Source organism: Podarcis vaucheri, assembly GCF_965113315.1.
Source record: "Podarcis vaucheri genome assembly, chromosome: 15".
NCBI lineage: Eukaryota > Metazoa > Chordata > Lepidosauria > Squamata > Lacertidae > Podarcis > Podarcis vaucheri.
In genome coordinates, this window is record NC_138753.1 from 27,692,922 (window position 1) to 27,715,048 (window position 22,127).

Sequence of the window (22,127 nt, forward strand, 5' to 3'; positions counted from 1 at the left end):
CCCCTAACCCGGGGCAAGGCAAGTAATTTGCGCCCCCCCAACCCCTAACCTGCGAGTTGCCGCTGGCGCTGCCACGCAAACAACGCTGCTTGCCCAGAGGAGGTTGGAGGCAGAAGCAGCCGCCGCCTGTGGCTGGGCCGAGGGGATGGCGGCGGCAGGGTGCTGAGGCTGCCCGTGCCCGGCCAGGCGTCGGTGGCGGCGTCGGCGCTGCTGCAGCGGCTGCTCCTCCTGCGAGCAGTGAGCGGAGCGCAGCCACAGCGACGGCGGGGGGCGCGCGCGCTAGGGCGCAAGGCTGGCGGTGGCGGCGGGGAGCCCGGCGGAGGAAGGAACTTGTCCCTTCCCTCTGGACTCGTGCCCCCCCCCAGATGTTGCGCCCGGTGCGGCCGGCACCCCTGGCACCCCCCACGCTACGCCACTGTTTCCGGTAAGGATGCCTCCATAGGAAACTGCAAGGATCACCGCCGCCTCCCTGCCTCCCTCAAGGCCACATTTCTGGATGCAGGAAAGGCCCACACAGAGGTTGACCAGGAGGTTAAATGCGTTTCCCAAAGTGCGCTTAGGAAGCTGCGATTTCACCCTGATTTAGTACCATCCTATGTGATGCTAGATTACAACAATACTGCTATTATTTAATACTAGGGCTTACACACACACACACACACACACACACACACACACGCAGGCAGGCATACAGATTCCTGTTCACATTACAAAAGGAGAGGGGTCAGAGAGAGAACATCATTCTGCTTAAAACTGACACAGGGACTAACAAATGTTACAAAAATATTACACTCTGCAAATAATGTCATCAGTCCAACACTTTCAGCTTGGTGGGCGCGTGGGGCGGAAGGGCAAAGGCTCCTCAATTGAGCAACCTTTTTTTTTTAAAATCAAGAAAACAACAAGAACACCATCAATAGCCCAATAATGTCGGGAGCACATAGACACAACCTTATGGCCATCTCTGGCAAAATGTGACATTGGTACGCTTACTGCATATTTCTCTTTAAAGGGTCTGCCTTAAATGACGTCATATTTTTTTCTTCACATTATAAACAAAACTCTACTTAGCTATTCACATATTCAAGTTTAACTGTTCGTTTTTCTTCCTTTACCAAATCGCTAACTTTTTCACTAAACTGTCAAAACTCTATCAACTGTTACAATGACACATATTCTCTCTCCTCTTATTCCTCCCCCTCCCTCCTTCGCTCCCCCCACCCCATTTTAAGGCCTTCAGTATTTAACCAACAGTTGAGACAAGATCAGAGGAGCAGGGGTAGGGTGGGGTGGACAGCAGTACAGAGACACTCCGTTAAAATTCCCTTTTCTTCCATCTATGCAAGGCTCCCCTAAAACTTTCTTTCCCCCGTATATAAAATGAAGCTAAATTACAGAATAAAAATTTACACTGGCAAAAATATAAAGCATGAGATGAAAATTGAAATGAACATCACAAAGCGAAAAGAAAAGAAAAAAAAACTTAACAAAAAACCACAAATATTGCAAAAATGTGCTTCCCTTACTGCGAAAAAAACCCCTCTCACCAACCCCCCCCTCCCCAATTTAAAAGAGGTAGCTTTCAAGATAATACGACCCACTTTCCATCAGGCAGGCCATTAAAACAAAACACCAATTTTGGTAATAATAATACATGATAAAATAAAAAATAAGGCTGACGTGGGAACCGACTGCCACGGCGCTTTTGTGGCTGTGCTGTGGCACTTTGGCGCATCACGCAAATACTCTCTCCGGAGGCGCCGTGATGCAGCCCTTTCAGCACTCAACCTAAAACACTTCTCTCCCCCACAAAAAAGCCAATGCAAACAAGCTCATGAGGTCACAAGAAACTGAGGTAATTTCAAGTACAATGTGCTAAATGCAGAAATCATTAAACGTAACGTAAAATTAAGAAAGCAAAGACAAAGGAAAGCAAAAACAACAAGCCTTTCCCATTCGACTCCTTCGGAGACAGAGGACTGGGCAGGAGGATTGGCGGGGCGGGGGCGGGCATGTTTCGAAAGCCATCACCTGGGTGGGGGGTGGACAGAAGAAGGAAGTGGGCCTCACTTGTACTTAGGGCACCTTGCCAAGAGGAACAAGGAAGAATTCAAGATCACTGCCCCGATTGTGGTATGAGATGCTGGAGAACTAAGCAAGTTGGAAAAAGAGGGAGGGGCGCAGCTGATACTGCTGAACTACAGTACCCATCATCCTTTGCAATTGGCCGTGCTGGCTGCTGGGAGCTGTAGTCCAGCAACATCTGGAAAGCTGTAGGCTCCCCGCTCCCTGCTCCAAGAAGGTGGCAGGCAACTCATAGGACAAGTCCTTCCCATGGATGACAACCAGCTGGCCCACCCCTCTAGGCAGCTAATGTAACTCCAGGCAAAGTCCTCACTGGGGGGTTTCAAGAAGCGGGGTTGAACCCTGCCAGAAGACACACACGCACACTGCTTACAGTCAACATTTCCCTCCCAAATTCCACAAGAGATAGAGACTCAATCTGTGCCTTTCACCCTTTGGCCAGACCTAACAGGATAGGCAAGGGTGTAGCGTGGGTTGCCGGTGCCCAGGGCAGGATCAGCAAGTGTTGCACTCCCTTAGTGGACTGAGCAGTGGTCAGTCCCTTCACCGTCCAGCATCTAATCAAGGGAGCAGGGATAAGGCAGAGAAACACGAAGCTGTGTCTCCTCACTCTCCTGCCCTTGCAGCAAGGCGTTGTGGACCATATACGTGGCTCTGTCAGTGCTTTCCTGCCTTTCTCTTCCTCCCTCCCTCCTCGATGGGTGGCACCACAGCCCTCCACTCTTTCCCTCTTGGTTGGCCCAGGGGAGGGACGCTTTTGGGCATCCCTTCGCTGGCTAAGAGGTGAAGAAGGCACCAGCACTGCCCCAGTCCCAAAGACCTGACCTGGGAATGGATTGTCTCCCTGCAGCTCCAACTTCTATGAAGGAGCCTATTGTGGGGGAACCTGGTTGCACCCCCTCAGAAATTTGCCTCTCCACGCTATGCCACTGAGGATGGGTTATCTCTCTGTTGACCTACTGTAGTAAGAATGCAAAGTGCCTCCGTGGTTGCTGTAGGCAGACTGCACTTGCCTCGCTAGGCCAGCAGTTCCTCCCCAACTTTTGTGCAGATAGTATGAAGGCTGGCACTGGTGGGTTGGGGAAGCATGTGCCTTTGATGCCCATTCAGCCCTAAGAGGGGTGACTCATGCACATGAGCCCATGAAGTCCCCTTGGACACTGCAGCAAATTGCAATCCCAATTCAGTAAACTATGCATGGCAACTGGGCACTATTATTGGCTATGGAAGGCAAGACTCTGCAAACGCAGAGTGCCCCATTGCTAAGAATTGGTATTATGGCTGGATAGCTACTACGGCCCTAGGCTTCCTCATGCCCACCAATAATGCAAATGCCAGTCTCATATTTTAGTTCAATGATGGGGCTACTTCCATGTTCACAAAGGAATGTGTGCATGGACCTTGTCCCTTCATGGAAGTAAATGGGGAAACTCTCTGTACATCAGATCCCTCTCCCAAATTCCAGGGTCGTCAGATCATCAGATCAGAGTGCTTGTTCCTGGAAGCCATTGCGTCTCACACCAGCCTATTTTGAAAGGAGCTGAAAAATAACTGTCCTCCCCACACCCCAGCTCCTCTGAGAAGGCTGACCACTCATATTAAGAAATGTGCAAAGTTATGCTGTCCCTAACTGGTTTCTCTCACCCGAACCCCTTTCCCACTCCCACTCAAAAGAAAACATTAAATTAAATTTAAAAGAATGCATAGAATGGTCTTTGGTCAGGAGAAAGCATTGTGACCTAGAAGGGATGGTCTACAGGTGAGTTGTGTGCTCTTGTAAACTCAACTTGACCTTGGTCATGCTCTGTGGGAAAATCAGGAGCACAGCCATGATGCAAACGATAGGCCCAAAATGGAAGCACAGGGAGGGGTGTCTATAGGGGAAATAGTGACAATGTGATTTGCAGGCATCTCAGCACTTCCATTGCCCTACCCACTCCCCACTCTGGAGAGCAAAGTAAGAACAGTCCTACCCTCCCCCTTGGCTAAGGCCAGGCACAAACACTCAGCACTCCCACCCCTTCTGCCCCGCAAGACCCTCAAGAGTGAGGAAAGCAGGGCACAATGCTCCACACACCACCTGAAACTTTCACCCCAGCACCTTCTGTGGCACACCTCTCCAATCCCACACCACTTCATTGGTGCCCCCTCAACCTCTGGCAACACTCCTGCTCCAAAGAGAATGGACTGGGAGGTTCAAGCCACTTGCCAAAGGGATGGGACGGGGAAAGCAGGTGGAGAGCAGCTTCCAGGGAATGTTGACACTGTAAACTGAAGCCTGTCCCGACTGGTGTCCTTCTCCCCAAGGATTGTGGGCTGCTAGGGATCTGCATCTAAACGAGGTCACAATATACCTAACAGAGAATCCTCAGAGGCCTCGTAAGACTGCAGTTCCCAAGGTTCCTTGGGAGAAATCAGGACGGCAACGCAAGAGTGAGGACTTGGTTTCAGTTTACAACATGAATGAAGCCTCAGTAAAATGCAACAGCCCCACTAAGGAGTAGAAGAGGCTAAGCCAAACCCCTCCTAAGGCCCTTTATGTGCATGGAGAGACAGAGACAGGCATGAGGCAACTGAAGACATGGCTAGGGCTGGGCTGAGAGAGGGGTGGGCTTTTTGTTGTTGTTGTTGTTGTTAGCCTCTTGTGCGTTTTGGCCAGGGAACTCCAAAGAGTTTCACTCCTCCTTCTCTTACTCCCGCTGCGATTGCAACAAGGACCCTCATGAGCTAGGAAGGAGATTGCCAGCAAATCCTAGTTGGACAGAAACAGAACCAGGTGGGGTGGGGTGGGATTGGGGAGAGAAAAAGAAGAAGGGAAAAGGAGAGTAGGGAGGCCAGAGACCACTTAGGGGGTGGTTGGTTTTGCCCAGTCTTTCCCAGCTTCATCCCTCCATCCCTCCTCTTGTCCTGTTAGACATAGCAAAGGTACAGATAGGTCTTCTCTATCCTCCAGTCGGTGGGGATCTCTTCCGGCTTGTGGCCTTTCATGTGTTTCTGCATGGCAGAAAGACTTGGGCAGTACTCCAGGCAGATCGTGCACTGATATGGGGAGGCTCCGTTGTGGGTCCTGAGGTGCTTGATCATGGCAGAGTAGTCTCGGGACCGCTGGTGGCAGAGCTTGCACTCAAAGGGTTTCTCACCTGTAATTAGAGAAGCAAGGCAGGGGGCAAGGGAAAAGTCACTGATTTGGGGAAAATGACAGCTCTGGGTGGCGCCTAAGCCAAAAACCAACCCTTCTGTTTGTCAAGGGGTTTTGATCCCCTGTGAAAGAGGTTTCCATTGTTATGCCCCATCCTCAAGACTCTTGAGAATTCCTTGGGGGTTTTGGTGGGTTTCGAACAAGGTGGCCAAAGGCGGTGTGTTTTGATTCTCAGGAAACATTTCTCCAGTGCTCTGCAGCCTCCATGGCTGCCCAGGCTTCCTGATTTGAAAAAACCCCAAGGGTGGATGTTTACACTGGGCTTTGAATGAAACATGGGCACCCAGGGAGGCTGCATTGTGCAGATATCCAAGAGATGTAATTTTGAATGAAAGAAAGGATGCTACAAAACCCCTCAGCCACCATCAAAAAGAACAGCATTTATGTATTTATTCATTTACTTAATTATTTACATTTATATGCCACCTTTCCTCCAAGGAGCTTAAGTTCGGGTGCATAGTTTTCCTCCCCACCATTTTATCCTCAGAACAGCCCTGTCAGGTACGCTGGATTGAGAGTGAGTGACTGGTCCGACGTCACCCATTGAGTTTCATGGGTGGGTGGGATTTGAACCCTGGTCTCTCTCATGTTGTAGTCTAAGCAAGGCTGAGTACACTGTACTTAAAGTGTACTTAAATCCAACATTTTGTGCCGGGAAGCCTAATGATTCTTCAGAAAGCAAGGTTGAATTCCTCAGCTTGGTCAAATAAAATCTGAGCTATTTTGTTGTTGTTGCATAATTCATTCTTTGCAAGTCATGGGAAAGAGCTATGCCCAGACTTTTGAGATTTCAGAATTGCTATAAGCCCCGGAAGCTTTTTAAAAAGGCAGCAGAGATCCTCCCTAGGGAACTGTATTGTGTCCAATACCTCATTTTTAACCTTTTCTGTGTTCCTGTGAGATCACAGCACACAGAGAGCTGTGGCTAAATGCATAAAGGGGGGGGGGGAGTACTGCAAGCCTGTAAGTATTTTGTTGACTGGCTATGGGCTTATTTCATCCTTGCAGAGGGCTCGGGTTACCATGCAATGACCATCACCTTTACAGCAGAGTTACTCGGTCTTTCCCGGAGAGATATGTTTCGATACTGTCCACGGCAGCCCCGATCGAAAGCCAAAGGGGGCTCCTTTCGACGCAGTAATTAACTGCCTCAGTCTTCTCAATATTGATACCTGCTCTGTGCACAGACAGAGCGAATAATGAAGTAATGAACAGCAAAAGTGATCTAAATATTGACCTGCTATTTATATTAGTTGTGGGCTGCTGATGCACTCAGCAATTCGCTAGCTGGCAGTGAGAGATCTGGGTTCCACGGTACACAATAAATCTTCTGTCTTGTACTCAAAAAAGTGGGGAATCTCAGCAGCAAAAGGATGGGGAAGAGGTGGGTGAAATAAGGGAAATTGTCCTCAGGGCTGCCTATATAGAGGGCTGCCTTCTGCTGCAACCATGAAGGCAGAAATAGGAATTGGCCATATTGAATCAGACCATCTAGCTCAGTCTACTCTGATGGACTGTGGCTCTGTAGGGTTTCAAAAGAGTCTTTCCAAGCCCTACTTAGAGATGCAAGGGGTTGAACCCGGGACCTTCTGCATGCAAAGCAGATGCTGTAGAACTCAGCTTTCACAAATGATTGCACAGGGAAGTCATTTTCAGCTTCTTTTCTTCACCCCTCTTTCCGATGGCACCCCTGAATGTCTCTTATGGAGCACATGTGAGTTGCAAAGGTTCTGGAGCCAAGGGCGTGTGTCTCAGCTCATCTTGAGCATGTGTGAGGCCTTACAGGGGGAGGGTGTGTGACACACTGCTTCTGATCCCTGTTAAATTCTGTGGGGGGGGGCATTTAGAAGTGGCATGGATGAGCTACCTTTCCAGGAAACTTGAACCTTCTCCTTGAGGACACCTGCTCAACTTCCAAAGGAATCCAAGGGGTGCCATTCAGAAATCGCAGATCAAGAAAAGCGAGGGAGCCAGCATTGTGCATGCACCTCACTTTTTTGAATGACAATAGTTCACTTTCACTCTGCTGCTTTCCCCATCCCCTTCCTGCCATGATACCCATACCTGTTCAGTGCAAATGGAGGGAGAAAAGACTGAGCTGGCTGCTGGTACCTCTCTCAGGAGTCTGCTTTTGGGCCAGGGGTTACCAGTCACTCTTTGTCATCCCTATCCCCAGTAGAATGTCATCTCCTATGTATCTGGGGCTGTTCTGTATTATTATTATTATTATTATTAAAGGTAAAGGTACCCCTGACCATTAGGTCCAGTCGTGACCGACTCTGGGGTTGCGGTGCTCATCTCGCTTTATTGGCCGAGGGAGCCAGCATTTGTCCGCAGACAGCTTCCGGGGCATGTGGCCAACATGACCAAGCTACTTCTGGCAAGATGGAGTTCTGGCAGAACTACTTCTGCAGTGCACAGAAACGCCGTTTTCCTTCCCACCGGAGCGGTACCTATTTATCTACTTGCACTTTGATGTGCTTTCGAACTGCTAGGTTGGCAGGAGCAGGGACCGAGCAACGGGAGCTCACCCTGTCATGGGGATTCGAGCCGCCAACCTTCTGATCGGCAAGTCCTAGGCTCTCCGTTTTAACCCACAGCGCCACCCGTGTCCTCATTATTATTGACTGCTTAATGCCTAAATTAGCATCTAAGAAGTTTGCTAAATATAGCTTGCAAGGGCTAGCAGGGTGATATTAGGAAACGGTTGCAGAGCCCAAGGAGAGTGTGGATTTGGAACATTATATTGGTCCATCTAGCTCAGTACTATCTGTTGCATCTGACAGTAATTCTGTTAGGTAGAAAGACTCAAAGCTCAGTTGCTGGAAATTCTTTGCATTGGAGATGCCAGGGATTGAGCTAAGGACCTCCTTGTAATTCACATGCCCTACAGCTGAGCAACAGCACCATCCATGCATACTGTATATGGAGCTGCCAAAGTCTTGCTCCTACTCTCTCTATATTTCCTGCTCTGACTGACAGCCACTCTCCACATTCTTTTCCAGCTCTGCTGCTGCCTGAGCTCCTGAGATGCCGAGCGGTGAATTGGCATCTTCTGCCTGGAAAGCCTGAGATCCACGGCTGAATCCTTTTCCTTACCTGTGTGGACCCTGTAGTGGGTCTCCAGCTGATGCTTGAGGCTGAACTTCTTGCCACAGCCGTTGCATTCGTAGGGCTTCTCTCCAGTGTGGATGCGCTTGTGGCCCTTCAGAGTGCTCTCGTCCCGGAAGCAGCTGCCACAAAACTCGCACTCATATGGGTGGTCACCTACAACCAGATGGGGACTGTCAGTGGGGAAAGGCACAAGCTGGATATAAGTCAATAGAAGCAAAAGGGGGGCCAGGGGTCATTCCTTGCCCTGACCCCAGCTAGAGCCCATAGTGTACAAGAGACATCTGGCTTAGTCCAGCAGGTAGTGTTGAGCTGGACTTCCAGCACCTTGGATAGCGCCAAGCAGACCTCTTGCTCTGTCAAGAAGAGCCTCCTTCATGGAAAGAAGATAAAGTCCCTACCAGAGAAGAATGGCAAATGAAGCTGTTGGACTATGCCGAAATGGCAAAACTGACCGGAAAGCTCAGGAACCAGGAAGACCAACATTTTAATAAGGAATGGGGGGGGGGGAATGACAATTTACCTTAAAGACCACTGTAAACAGTTGAAAACATTATCAGGACTGCAGTAACACTTGTAATGAAGCGAGAACTATGGATACAATGGAGTTATAAAAAACTTGGATTATTTAAACAAAGATGTAGTAGGAAAGGTTTAATAACAGAACCCAAGGAGGGGAAGGTGAGAAGTCCAGAGATTCGGGAGAATCTTGTAACTTTGGATGTGTAAACTTAAATACGTAAAACCAAATTAAAAAAAAAAAATTAAAAAAGAGAAGAGCCTCCTTTAGGTGTGAACTGTGTGGAAGGGAAGCAAGACTCCAACTCCACTCTTGACATCCATATATTAGGCAATTAGTTCTGAAGGGAGAGGTGGATACACTTGTATAGTCTCCTCCATATGATCAGGAGTCCTGAGCAACTGCCCCACCATCACATGGAAAAGAAGAAGAAGAAGAAGAAGAAGAGTTTGGATTTGATATCCCGCCTTTCACTCCCCTTCAGGAGTCTCAAAGCGGCTAACATTCTCCTTTCCCTTCCTCCCCCACAACAAACACTCTGTGAGATGAGTGGGGCTGAGAGACTTCACAGAAGTGTGACTGGCCCAAGGTCACCCAGCAGCTGCATGTGGAGGAGCGGAGACACGAACCCGGTTTCCCAGATTACGTGACTACCGCTCTTAACCACTACACCAAAAAGACTACAGGTGTACAGCCAGCACCCTCTTCAGATACTTATCCAACATTCAAAGGGTGTGGCAGAGCAGGGATCTGACTCAGGAGGCTTCTTGATGACAGGATCCAGCTTAGAGCAACCATTCTTTCATGGCTGGCCTTCTGGATTCAGCTGTTCTCTCCTCATCTGTGTCAGAGTCCTGGCTTTTGGCCAGGGCTAGGGGTCACAGCAGGTTGAAAGGCGCGTACATGGGGGTGAGACAAAAGAAGATTCTGAATGGGTGGAAATCTGTATGCCTCAATTAGCATTTCAAAATGGCAGCTGTGTGATGGCTCCTTTACTCTTTCTGTCTGCCATCGTTCATGGGAATTAGCAGCTTCTCAGCTGAGGGGCTGCTGTATCTAGTCACAGCCTTTCTTGACTTTGGATTCGGTGCCCTTGGGAAGTTTGAGATCCTGGCTCAGGAGAGGCAGGTGCTAACAAGGCAGGCAACTTCCTAGCCTGAGAAGCAAATCCAGAAAAGGGGTTAGGAGCGCTTAGTAGAGCGAGGCACAGCTGACGGAGAGGGCTGCTGTGCTGGAGAGAGGAAGGGACCCCATTAGGGAGAGGTCACCCCCCATCCCAGCATGCTGCTAACAAGAATGAGACCAAGGAAGGTGATGGAAGAGGCATGTTCTGTTCCTCTACAACAATTCTCCTGTTTCTTGCCAGGAAGTGGTTTAGGAACATCTGCATGAAAACTCCTATCAGGCAGTCCTTCTCAAAGGAGCCATAGTTCGCTCGGCACCAAGATGGGGAACCCAACTACACAAATCATTAGGATGAAGGACAATCTTGTGAGTCATTAAAGAAGCCCAAGATGGTGAGGTGATGTTCATTGTGCAAAAAGAGGATATGGTGTGTGTGTGTGCAGGTATTGACGGTCTGGGCACAGCCTTCTCTAACCTCGTGCCCTCCAGATGTTTTGGATCACAATTCCCACCAGCCCCCAGCCAGTTTGGGAGCTGTAGTCAAAAGCTTCTGGAGGACACTAGGTTGGTGAGGTGATCTAGCAGACCTAAATGACACTCAAGTGGAAGAATCATAGAATTGTAGAGTTGGAAGGGACCCTAAGGGTCATCTAGTCCAGTGTTCCCCAAACTTGGGTCTCCAGATGTTTTTGGACTACCTCTCCCATCATCCTTAGCTGGGCAAGACCAGCGGTCAGGGATGATGGGAACTGTAGTCCAGAAACAGCTGGAGACCCAAGTTTAGGGAACATTGATCTAGTCCAACTCCCTGCAATGCAGGAATCTCAACTAAAGCACCTATGACAGATGGCCATCCAATGTCTGCTTAAAAACGTCCAAGGAAGGAGAGTCCACAACCTCCCAAAGCACTTGGGATGCTACAAATTTGCCCTCCTGTACATGTCAATTTCAAACATCATTATTCCCTGGAGCATTTGTTGATTTTTTAATGGAATTTACCCCCACCTCCTTTCAACAGATCTGCCAGGATCTGGGAATCTGTTCCCATCTGATTCGCCACAGCTTCCTGCTGATGGCCTGGAAAAGTCCCAGTCCCACTCAGCTGCAGGGCCCCATCTATGACATGACAGAGCCAGCAACTTGATCAAGAGGTTGGGTCTTGTGACACGACTCTGTCCAATGCACGGGTAGCCAATGTAGCTCTCTCCAGATGTTGTTGGTCTACAACTCACATAATCCCTGGCCATTCTGGCTGATGGGAATTGTGGCCCAGCATTTTGGAGGCACAATGCTCGCTACCCATGGGCTAATGGATCCCTAGGCTGATGCTCAAGAAAGGTTTTCACTCAGGATGGCAACTCCCTACACAGATTTTGCCTTACTCAGTATTTTTTTGAAGCTGGTACCCTTTCTTCTCTCTCTCTCTCTCTCTCTCTCTCTCTCTCTCTCTCTCTCCCATGGCCCCTATTTTTGGAAGAACACTCACTCATGCCATCTGCTTCCAATGTGCCACTGTGCTCTGGGCCAATCAAGTGGGTTAACCCACAATTAAGTGAGTACTTATCAATGTACATACAGTTCCAATCAAACAGACTTTTAATTGTCTGTAACCATAGGCCATGACGAAAAAGGGCATACAATTAAGAAAACATGTGTGTTCCTGACACTTCTGGTTTGGGGCACAGGGACTGAGGGGTGGGTTGGTGCGATTCACATATGAATTGGAAAGAAAAGACAGACGCTCTCTGAAGAAACAGTCAAGGCATGCTTTGACAATTGTCCTTTTGCTTGTCGATCTCTTCCTATCTTGGTCAACAATCCAGAGCCAACGTGAACTGTGGGATAGTGTTTTTTTTTTTGTGTGTGTGTGTGTGTAGACTTTGGGGAACAATTGGTCTGTTTTGAGGCAAGTCTCTTCTGCTGGGGAAAGCTCACCGCCTAAGAAATCACTTGCAAATTAGGCACCACAAGAATACATTGGGCATGGTTCACTGGTAAGTTTGGCTACAGATGCCCAGTGATATGAGGGGAATAGCACAAGGGAACTAGTTCCCCTTGCACACCACCCCTTTGTGTCACTGGGGCTTGTGGGGCCAAAATTCCCACTGGATCATACCCCATATCATTTGCATTTTAGGGCATCAAGCACTGAAAATCTCTAGATTTTTGCCATCAGCTTCACCAATCTATTGCCCCTTCCTCTTCCCCTCCAGCACCTGCCCCCTCTTTCCCCAGTATTGCTTCTTAAGGCAAGGAGGGGGAAAAAGGTGAGGGGCTTCCAGCTCCTTTTAGCTTTTTTCCTTTTTTCCAGTTTTTTTTTAAAAATATATTTATTACAGAAGCCGAACGGAAGGACAATAAAGATAGATTGATCGCCCAAGACTTTGTTCATGAATATTTAAATATCGCTGATTTGTCTTGTCAGTGTAATTACAATCTTCTCCGGGCTTGGCGGATCCGACGACCACAAGTTTATGGTAAAGAATGGCCCCACTGTATTTCACTTGTCCCGTTGCAGATGTGCAGAGCCGCCAAGCGTGTAATGCCGCTCGCATTTCATACATTTTCCTCAGCTGCTGAAGGCTTAAGTCATCCACAATGACCTACGCTTTTTCATTATCCCCATGTCAAACCAAACTCGTGCCTGAGCATAAATTGTCCTTCTTGTTATAGACTTGCAGGCTGCCGCCTCCACTTCCTCTTTACAATGATATTTTACTCTCTTCCTTTTCTCTCCTCCCTCATCCTGCCGCCCTCTGCCCTCCCCTCCGTGGGCATCAACCCACCCCCTTTCCCCTCAATTAGGACCCTCGTTGCCTCAATTACAGCACTCCCCCCATATTGTTAATCTTTTCTTTTAAAAACACAGCAAACTGATGTGTACTAACAACATGCACACCTTGTATTCCTTCTGCTGCAGACAGGAGCAGGCTATGCAGAAGGGGCCCCCAGAGACAGGGAAGAACAGAAGAAGCTGCCTCATACTGAATTGGACCATTGGGCCCATCTAACTCAATATTGTTTACACTGACTGGTAGCAGCTCTCTGGGGTTTCAGGCCAGAAATCTCTCCCAGAATTAGCTAGAGACGCTGGGGATTGAACCTGCGACCTTCTGCATGCAAAGCCACATGCTCTACCAATGAGCTATGGCCCTTCCCTGAAGAAAGTCTTTCTTCTAAGCATCTTCTTCTGAGTACAGTGGTACCTTGGGTTACAGATGCTTCAGGTTACATACGCTTCAGGTTACAGACTCCGCTAACCCAGAAATAGTACCTTGGGTTAAGAACTTTGCTTCAGGATGAGAACAGAAATCGTGCTCCGGTGGCGCAGCGGCAGTGGGAGGCCCCATTAGCTAAAATGGTGCTTCAGGTTAAGAACAGTTTCAGGTTAAGAACAGACCTCCAGAACTAATTAAGTTCTTACCATTGTACTCTACAAATACTCAGTTGGTTACAGCGTGGTGTTGATAACACCAAGGCGGCAGGTTCGGTCCCCATAATGGACAGTTGCATGTTCTTGCATTGCAGGGGGTTGGACTAGATGATCCTCAGGGTCGCTTCCAACTCTACAATTCTATGATTCACTTCCAACTTTGATCTAGGAATCTCCTGTCTCTCCCAGCCCCACCTGGAGATGCTAACAGGGACTGAACCTGGAACCTTCTGCATGCAAAGCCACATGCTCTACCACTGAGCCCATGGTCCCTCTTTCATCTACCATAGGAGGCAAAATTGTGGGCCAGCCTTGGCAGGTGCCAAACAATAATTTGGTGGTTGCCGAGGCCACAAGAGGTAGGCTTTTGTCCCTAGTCCTGTGCTTCACCTGGAACACCCAGCACGAAGTTAAGGTTAGCCCCAGTGTTGCCCTCTCCATCTCCAAATTGGGGAGGGAGGTGGGGCTGAGGAGACAAGTCCTGTATCAGTGCTGGGCTTCCAAGTACTCCAAGCAAGAAAGGTAATGGTCCTTAGGACTGTGTTGGAGCCTAGTGTGGCATAATGCGCACCTGACAGCTTTGGGCAAGCCACTAGTCCTCAACTTCAGCCCCTGAACCATATAAACCAACCTCATGGTGGTGGAGGGTCGCTTGAGGCCCCACAAACACTATGGGCTGTATTAAATGTTTGTGCTACTCAGAGGAGACTGACAGAAAATAACGGGCATGGCTAACTTAGGTATAATGATTTCAGCGGGTCTACTCTAAGTAGAGCTTTTACTCTAAGTAGAGCGTATTAGGGTAAAGGTACCCCTGACCATTAGGTCCAGTTGTGACCAACTCTGGGGTTTTGGTCTCATCTCACTTTATTGGCCGAGGAAGCCAGCATACAGCTTCCGGGTCATGTGGCCAGCTTCTGGCGAACCAGAGCAGCGCACAGAAACGCCATTTACCTTCCCGCTGGAGCGGTACCTATTTATCTATTTGCACTTTGATGTGCTTTCAAACTGCTAGGTGGGCAGGAGCAGGGACCGAGCAATGGGAGCTCACCCCGTTGCGGGGATTCGAACCGCTGACCTTCTGAATGGCAAGTCCTAGGCTCTGTGGTTTAACCCACAGCGCCACCCGTGTCCCTGCTTATTAGGATACAACCCTATTAAATGCTTCGCACCAGAATGAGTGCTATCAAACTCCTGCCATGGCAAGGATCCTGGATTCCAATTCAGTGCTGCCCTTTCTGATTCTCATGCTACTGATATCCATGCTTTCTGATTCTCACATGCAAACAAACAGCCTCCTCAAAGTCAGAGTGATGACACTTCTCTGTGTCAAATTATTATTGTTTTTTTCTTCAAAAGAAGCAGCCTGCAAGCTTCGATGGCAATCAGATGGCGGTCACGTCTTCCAATTCCCCGTATTCTATGGAGGATTTCTGAGATTATTTTTATTATTATTAAGTTAAAGAGAGAGAGAGAGTTCTCTCTCCATCTCTCTCTCTCTCCAACTTAGGCTCAACTGTTCTAAGCAGAGCATTGAAATTCCGGAGCCTGTATGAGCAAATTCAATTATAAAGCCAATCACATGCTAAATGAGCTTAAACCTACACACTTGAAGTGCTCACACCATTGACACCTGCTTTAGGAGCCATATAGAGGGAGGAAACTGGAGCTGCGTTTGGGGTACTGTACACACACACACACACACACACCAGCTGCCAGACAGCAACGATAACAGCAAGAAAAATCCCATTTATGGCACGTTGATTAACTTTGCAAGGCCTCTTAATGAGGCTGACATTAAGTCCAGGACAAATGGGACTAATTAGAGCCCCCTCTGGCCGCTTGGCTGCACCTGTGACCCGGCCTCTCCATTGCTACCTGCTGCATTCGTGAGCCGGCTGAGTGGCCAATCCGGAGGCTTGTAGGCCGCCTCGCTGGCACAGCAAAGGGTCTTATTATACAGCCGGCCAAGTAAATCAGGGATCCGTCAATGCCAGCAGCTCGGTTGGCCCTGTGTACTGAACGCAGCTGCTGATGCTAAACACGCAGCCCTGGAAGCAAATGGGGACGGGGAGGATGGAATATTAATGAGGCAGAGCAGAAAGCCTGCGAGTGATGCGAGCATCAGCTAAGCTCTCAGAAAGAGCTGGAGAGGCAATCTTAACGTTGTGCAACTGTACATCTCACAGGAGGAGAAAAAAATCGACAGCCCAGAGGCTGAGAATGCAGGTTCTACATGAGCATATGAGGAGAGCATGGGACTTCGTGCCAACACCGGATGGTGTTGGGTGGTGAAATGACAGAGTTCACATGAGGTGCCACGCTGCACTCACAGGTAGACTCCCCCTGAACAAGGAGGTTCCATTCAGCTATCCTGGCCAAGAGCATTGCTGCTCAGATACCTGTCCTTTATGAATTTGCCTTTTCCTTCCAAAAGGTTATAGTGGCCATCGCTCCATCCTGACTAAAGCCCCACATCAAATGCCCAGCCACTACAAGGAGAAATGTGCAGCTTGAGGAAAGGAGAGACGTTTTATAAAAGGGATGATATCTAAAGCGTTGCTCTATATTCAGCTGCATCTGGAATTGTTTCCCAGAGCCAGAGGTTTCATCCTTCCCTGGGTTTTGGCACTTAAAGGAACGGAGAAGGGAAAGCCCACACGTCAGTGGATTAATAGCATTAGCCCTCCTCCAATCGAAGGCAGCTTTCCAAAAGCACTTCCTGATGCAATTTAAATCCCAATCGCATGCAGCACAGGTTGTTGTAATCCCATTAAGAACGGGGGTGGGGTGGGGGTGGGGGGGTGGATTGGCCTAGTGAGCTGTATCCAGCACCTTAAGCAGTTGAATTGTGATCACTTGCCCACTTATTAAGGTCATATAACAGATCACGTCTCAGCCCCACCTCTCATCTTCTGGCCCACAAACCAAATTTCCAGAGGCAGAAGTACAGCAGTTATCAACTGCCTCAGGGAGGGGGGAAACCAGATATTGCTGGGCTCCCAACTCTCATTGTCTCTGGTCTGTCGGCCATGTTGATGGAAGCTGGAGTGCTGCACATTCTGAAGGGTCACAGGTTCCTCACGCCAAATTACAACTTTGAGAAGAGGCTGGGAAGCGAGTATCCAAACGTTATCCTTGGCTTGAGAGAGGCAATGTTCCTTTTTCTGTATGGTGGACAGAGGCCTCTTGGAAATAAAGACTACCTCACACTAGGGATATGGTGAGAAACTGAATGGGGGGGTCTCACAGAATGATGACCACTCCTGTTCTGTTCCTAACAAGTAGGATGGGGGGAGCAGGCTTCAAGTAAGGCCTGATCACCCTGACCTCTGAGTTTCAACCAGGCCTGCCTGCTCACCCCAGGGCCAACAAACGTGTCAGCATTTCATTTTCCCCATCTTCAATTCATTTCTTCACATTTTCACATCAGTTTCCATTTTTTATTAAAATACAAAAGAAAACTCTTCACCAACATTTTAGTGCAAATCCCTCCTAATATATACAGTGGTACTTCGGGTTACAGGCGCTTCAGGTTACAGACTCTGCTAACTCAGAAATAGTACCTCGGGTTAAGAACTTTGCTTCAGGATGAGAACAGAAATTGTGCAGCAGCGGCGTGGCAGACCCCTTTAGCTAAAGTGGTGCTTCAGGTTAAGAACAGTTTCAGGTCAAGAACAGACCTCCAGAACGAATTAAGTTCTTAACCTGAGGTACCACTCAGGTTTTGCAAAGTACATAATCTTGCAAAGCAATATAATGCATTTTGTTATCCTGCTCCCCCAGATATATTTACTTTTCTGCACACTCTATGCCAGTATACACGTTTTGTGCAGATTACGAGGCTGAAGAACTACATTGCAAAATTCAGAAAAGTGCAAATTTCAATGTGTGGCTGCATTTTGGTTAGTGTCTTGTTTTGGAAAGGTAGTAAAGGTAAAGGGATCCCTGACCATTAGGTAAAGTTGCAGATGATTCTGGGGTTGTGGCACTCACCTTGCTTTACTGGCCGAGGGAGCTGGCGTACAGATTCCGGGTCATGTGGCTAGCATGACTAAGCCGCTTCTGGTGAACCAGCGCAGTGCACGGAAACGCCGTTTACCTTCCCGCTGGAGCGGTACCTATTTATCTACTTGCACTTTGACATGCTTTCAAACTGCTAGGTTGGCAGGAGCAGGGACCGAGCAACAGGAGCTCACCCCGTGGCGGGGATTCAAACTGTGACCTTCCGATCAGCAAGCCCTGGGCTCTGTGGTTTAGACCACAGCGCCACCTGTGTCCCTATTGGAAAGGTAGGTTCACCTTTAAATGCAAGCCAAAATGAAGTCGTCCCCCCCCGCCCCATTACTCAGGCTAGTAGGACAGGGAGGTGGCAGTGGTGGAGGCAGATGTTTTGGAGTGCCCCTTTCCTGAAAGGGAAGAAGCTGGCATGGGCTTCCCTGGCATCCGCAGAAGGAGGTTCTACATACTGACTGGCACTGCCAACCCCTTTCTCCTTCCTCACATATGATCTGCTGGCTTGGAAGTGGCGGCAGGTGCTTTGCAAACTCAAAAGCATCATGCAGGTGCCCAGAAGCAGCATCTCCAAACAGCAATTGTTTTATGGGCAGCGTAAAGTGGATAGCCTTTATAGGAATCAAAAGATTTCACAGAAATAGTTTTGTTGCAGGGAATCCTAAGTAAAGTTCTCATTTAAACCTCCAACAGTGTTTATGGCACGTCCTAAGGACTGTGCATTTACTAATGAAAATGTCAAGCATAATCCCTCTTTGAGTGCTTGCTAAATAGAGTACAGTTTCGTTTTGAACATGCCTCAACTTTACCTTATGCCCAGAACTGGGAATTACAGTGGTACCTCAGGTTACAAATGCTTCAGGTTACAGACGCTTCAGGTTACAGACTCCGCTAACCCAGAAATAGTACCTCGGGTTAAGAACAGACCTCCAGAACGAATTAGGTTCTTAACCAGAGGTACCACTGTAGTTGCCCTGGGACCCCAAACACCAGGAGTCCTTGTTGCAGATCCATAACGTACCCCCTGCCACTCAGAGAGGATCCTTGGATTCACAGTTTGTTACAGGGAGGGAGGAATGAAGGATATACATCTCCCTATTCTCAGTGAGAATAGAGAAATAGAAGGCAAATAGAAGGGGAAGAAATGGAGGCAGTGAGAGATTTTACAGTGGTGCCCCACAAGACGAATGCCTCGCAAGATGAAAAGCTTGCTAGACGAAAGGGTTTTGCGGTTTTTGAGCTGCTTTGCAAGACGAATTTCCCTATGGGCTTGCTTTGCAAGACGAAAACATCTTGCAAGTTTGTTTCCTTTTTCTTAACACCGTTAATACAGTTGCGACTTGACTTCGAGGAGCAACTCATAGAACGCGGTGTGGTAGCCTTTTTTGAGGTTTTCGGTGATTTTTGAAGCTTTTCCAAAACTTTTCCGACACCGTGCTTCTCAAGACGAAAAATTCGCTAGATGAAAATACTCACGGAATGAATTAATTTCATCTTGCGAGGCACCACTGTACTTTCTTGGGCTCCCTGATCACTGCAGATGGTGACAGTAGTTGTGAAATTAAAAGATGCCTGCTCCTTGGGAGAAAGGCGATGGCAAACCTAGACAGCATCTTAAAAAGCAGAGACATCACGTTGCCAACAAAGGTCCGTATAGTTAAAGCTATGGTTTTCCCAGTAGTGATGTATGGAAGTGAGAGCTGGACCATAAAGAAGGCTGATTGCTGAAGAATTGATGCTTTTGAACTATGGTGCTGGAGGAGACTCTTGAGAGTCCCATGGACTGCAAGAAGATCAAACCTCTCCATTATTAAGGAAATCAGCCCTGAGTGCTCACTGGAAGGACAGATCGTGAAGCTGAGGCTCCAGTACTTTGGCCACCTCATGAGAAGAGAAGACTCCCTGGAAAAGACCCTGATGTTGGGAAAGATTGAGGGCACAAGGAGAAGGGGACAACAGAGGACAAGATGGTTGGACAGTGTTCTCGAAGCTACAAACATGAGTCTGACCAAACTGCGGGAGGCAGTGGAAGACAGAAGTGCCTGGTGTGCTCTGGTCCATGGGGTCACAAAGAGTTGGGCATGACTAAACGACTAAACAACAACATTCTCAGTGATGTTGCCTCAATCCCATTTTCACTGAGGGAGTTTGTCGCAGTTCCCGCAAGCCAATCTAAGTTTAACATCCAACCCTTTTGTGGTCTGCTTACCTGTATGGGAGCGCAGGTGCCTCTTGAGGGCTGTGTGGCTGGGGAAGGTGCGGTTGCACTCGCTGCAAATGTAGCTGCGCACTCCGGCATGCACCTCCATGTGTTGCTGCAGAGCGGTCTGTGTCTGGAATCGTTTCCCGCAGAGCAGGCAGAAGACGGCCATGTCCGAGCCTGGAGGGAGAGAGGGAGAGGAGTTCTCATCAGCTGTTTCCCCCTTTGTACCATGCCTGAATGAGTGTTCTAGACACCAGCAGCACAGCATGCGAGGCTGGGTGGAACTGGGAGTAGAATCTCATCTTAAACTGCACCACAAGTTTCTAGACCTCATGGGTGTCAAGGTAAACGAAAATGTGCTGGAAACGGCCAACCCCAGACAGGAGGTCAGAGGAAGCAGCAGCTGAGGCTTTAAGGAAATGGCTGTGTTTAAAAGCATGCACAGAAATGCAGTTCAAAATTCTACTAGCTGAACCATTCGTTCTGTTTTTGTCATCATGGAGAGAAGCCAGGAATTATGCAAAGTGCCGAAGTCTAAACACTGAAAATGTTATTCAGTCATTTTTAAAAAAAATAAAGTAGGTTATCCCAAAGCCAAATTCAGTGACTTTTCTGCTAATCCCCAGATATCTTGATGTACCTGTGGCCCAACCCAGCGTATTGGCTGTTCTCATGCCTATGTAGAAACAAACAAATAATCAGATAAGCTTAATTTGTGACAGCTTATTCAGACTGCAATATTCAGACTGGAACTTCAGTTTGGTTTTATGGGGAGTGGTGCAAACAAAGGTTTGCCAATGGCAAGATGGCCGCAGAAGCAGAGGGACACCTTACATTGTATGCACCAACACAAGTGACTTTTGATATAACTATCAAAAGGAGTAATCAGAAAAGCATATTAGAAAAACGTACGCCTCCACTAATGAAACCTGATTGCACTAGTTAGGAAGGAAATTAAAATAAAATAAAATAAAGGCCAAATTAAAAAAAAAGTAGAAGTGTTATGATGTGCACATGGTGGCTTTTAAATTTCATCAACTGAAATTGGGAAGAGAATGCTTTTTTTCCTAATGTGCTTCCAGAATATCCATCTGCAAGAAGGAGGTAATTTTGAAGAAGTAAAATTAAAAATATTAACTATCACTTTAAAGATGCCTCTTTGCAGGAAAGTGGAGAGGAAAGCAGAGAAGAGCCCCTGGCTCTCTTTTCATCTGATGACTAGTTAATGACAACAGTAAGACTTTTACAATGTAACAGCAATCTGGAAATACATGGAAGCTGAAGGCTTGCAGGAAGGTAAACAACACAGGAAGGAGGAGCAGTTTGGGGTATTGGGCATGGCTTACTTCCAAAACAGCAGCAGGCAAACCTACCAGCCTCTGACCCCAAAGTTCTCCTTCCTGTCTTCAGAAACCCAACCCATATTCTTGGCCAATTCTGGCCTTCGGAGAAGGCTGGCCCACTCAAGAATTCAGGTGCGTTGATTGCCTCAGGCGGCAGAGTGCTTAGGGCAGGAGATCCCAAGGTCAATCTTTTTCTCCCCACCCTTGTTTCTTATGTCAATCTTCACTCACCCTGTCTTCCCTGGTGACCCATTTTGGCGTTTGCCTCAGGTGCCGAAATGTCTTGAGCCGGCCCTACCTTTGGGGCCTTTAGCTCAATGGCATAGGGCATGTTTTGAATACACAAGGTTCCAAGTTCAATCCCCAACATCTTCCGATATAACTAGAAAGGCTCCTGTCCAAAACTGCAGAGAGCTGCTGTAGACGACACTGAGTTGGAGGGACCAAACATTTGACTTGACTTAAGCCAAGCTTCCCATGTTTCCTCAAACACCAACTATTGGAGTAGCTCCTCAGGAGGTGGAATGCCACAACATTGCAGGAAGCAGCTAAGGATATTGGCTTTCTTAGTTTTGCCCATTAGATGCAGAGCTGGCCTTTGGTTTAGGGAGAGTTTCAGATGTTTAGGGCTCTGGAAGTTCCAGCAAACAGCTGATTGTCACGACTTCAAAGCACCACACAGGGCTTTTTGCATGCGGTTTGCAAAGAGCCACCTGCTGTGTTTTGAAGTCTATCCAATCAGCTGATCGCTGGTGCTTTAAAAGCCTGGTGATCACTGGGACTTCAGAAGCACTGCATGAAGGGCTGTTGGAGCACTGATGACCAGCTGATTGGTGGCATTGTGGAAGCTCCCTTTGGCTCATCCCAATCCTGATGTCATGTGTGATGTCAGGTGATTGGCAGGTGGGCATGGCTCAGACAAATAGGGAAGGTGCAGCTGGCCAGAGATTCTCCACCCCATTCTGTAGGCTTGTCGACAGCCCAGGTGTGTCTGTATTTCTAACCTGAAATACATCTTTGTGAAATCTGAACAGGAGGCGTGCGTCCTGATTACTGACACTTTCCATTCTGATGGCCCACTCAACCCCTATGCA

The 22,127-nt window shown here is 48.2% G+C and overlaps 1 protein-coding gene across 3 annotated transcripts in view; it reads right to left on the reverse strand.

The window, feature by feature from the left end:
- Positions 1–564: 564 nt before the first annotated feature.
- The window catches only part of ZBTB16 (zinc finger and BTB domain containing 16), a 190,682-nt gene continuing 169,119 nt past the window's right edge, over positions 565–22,127 (reverse strand). For all 3 annotated transcript variants that reach the window (XM_082200425.1, XM_082200426.1, XM_082200424.1), the window contains exons 5-7: positions 19,697–19,867; positions 8,384–8,551; positions 565–5,225 (exon numbers count right to left, since the gene is read on the reverse strand). In XM_082200425.1, coding sequence (XP_082056551.1) covers positions 4,996–5,225; positions 8,384–8,551; positions 19,697–19,867 — 569 coding nt within the window. In that variant the 3' untranslated portion in view covers positions 565–4,995. The remainder of the gene's footprint in view (positions 5,226–8,383; positions 8,552–19,696; positions 19,868–22,127) is intronic.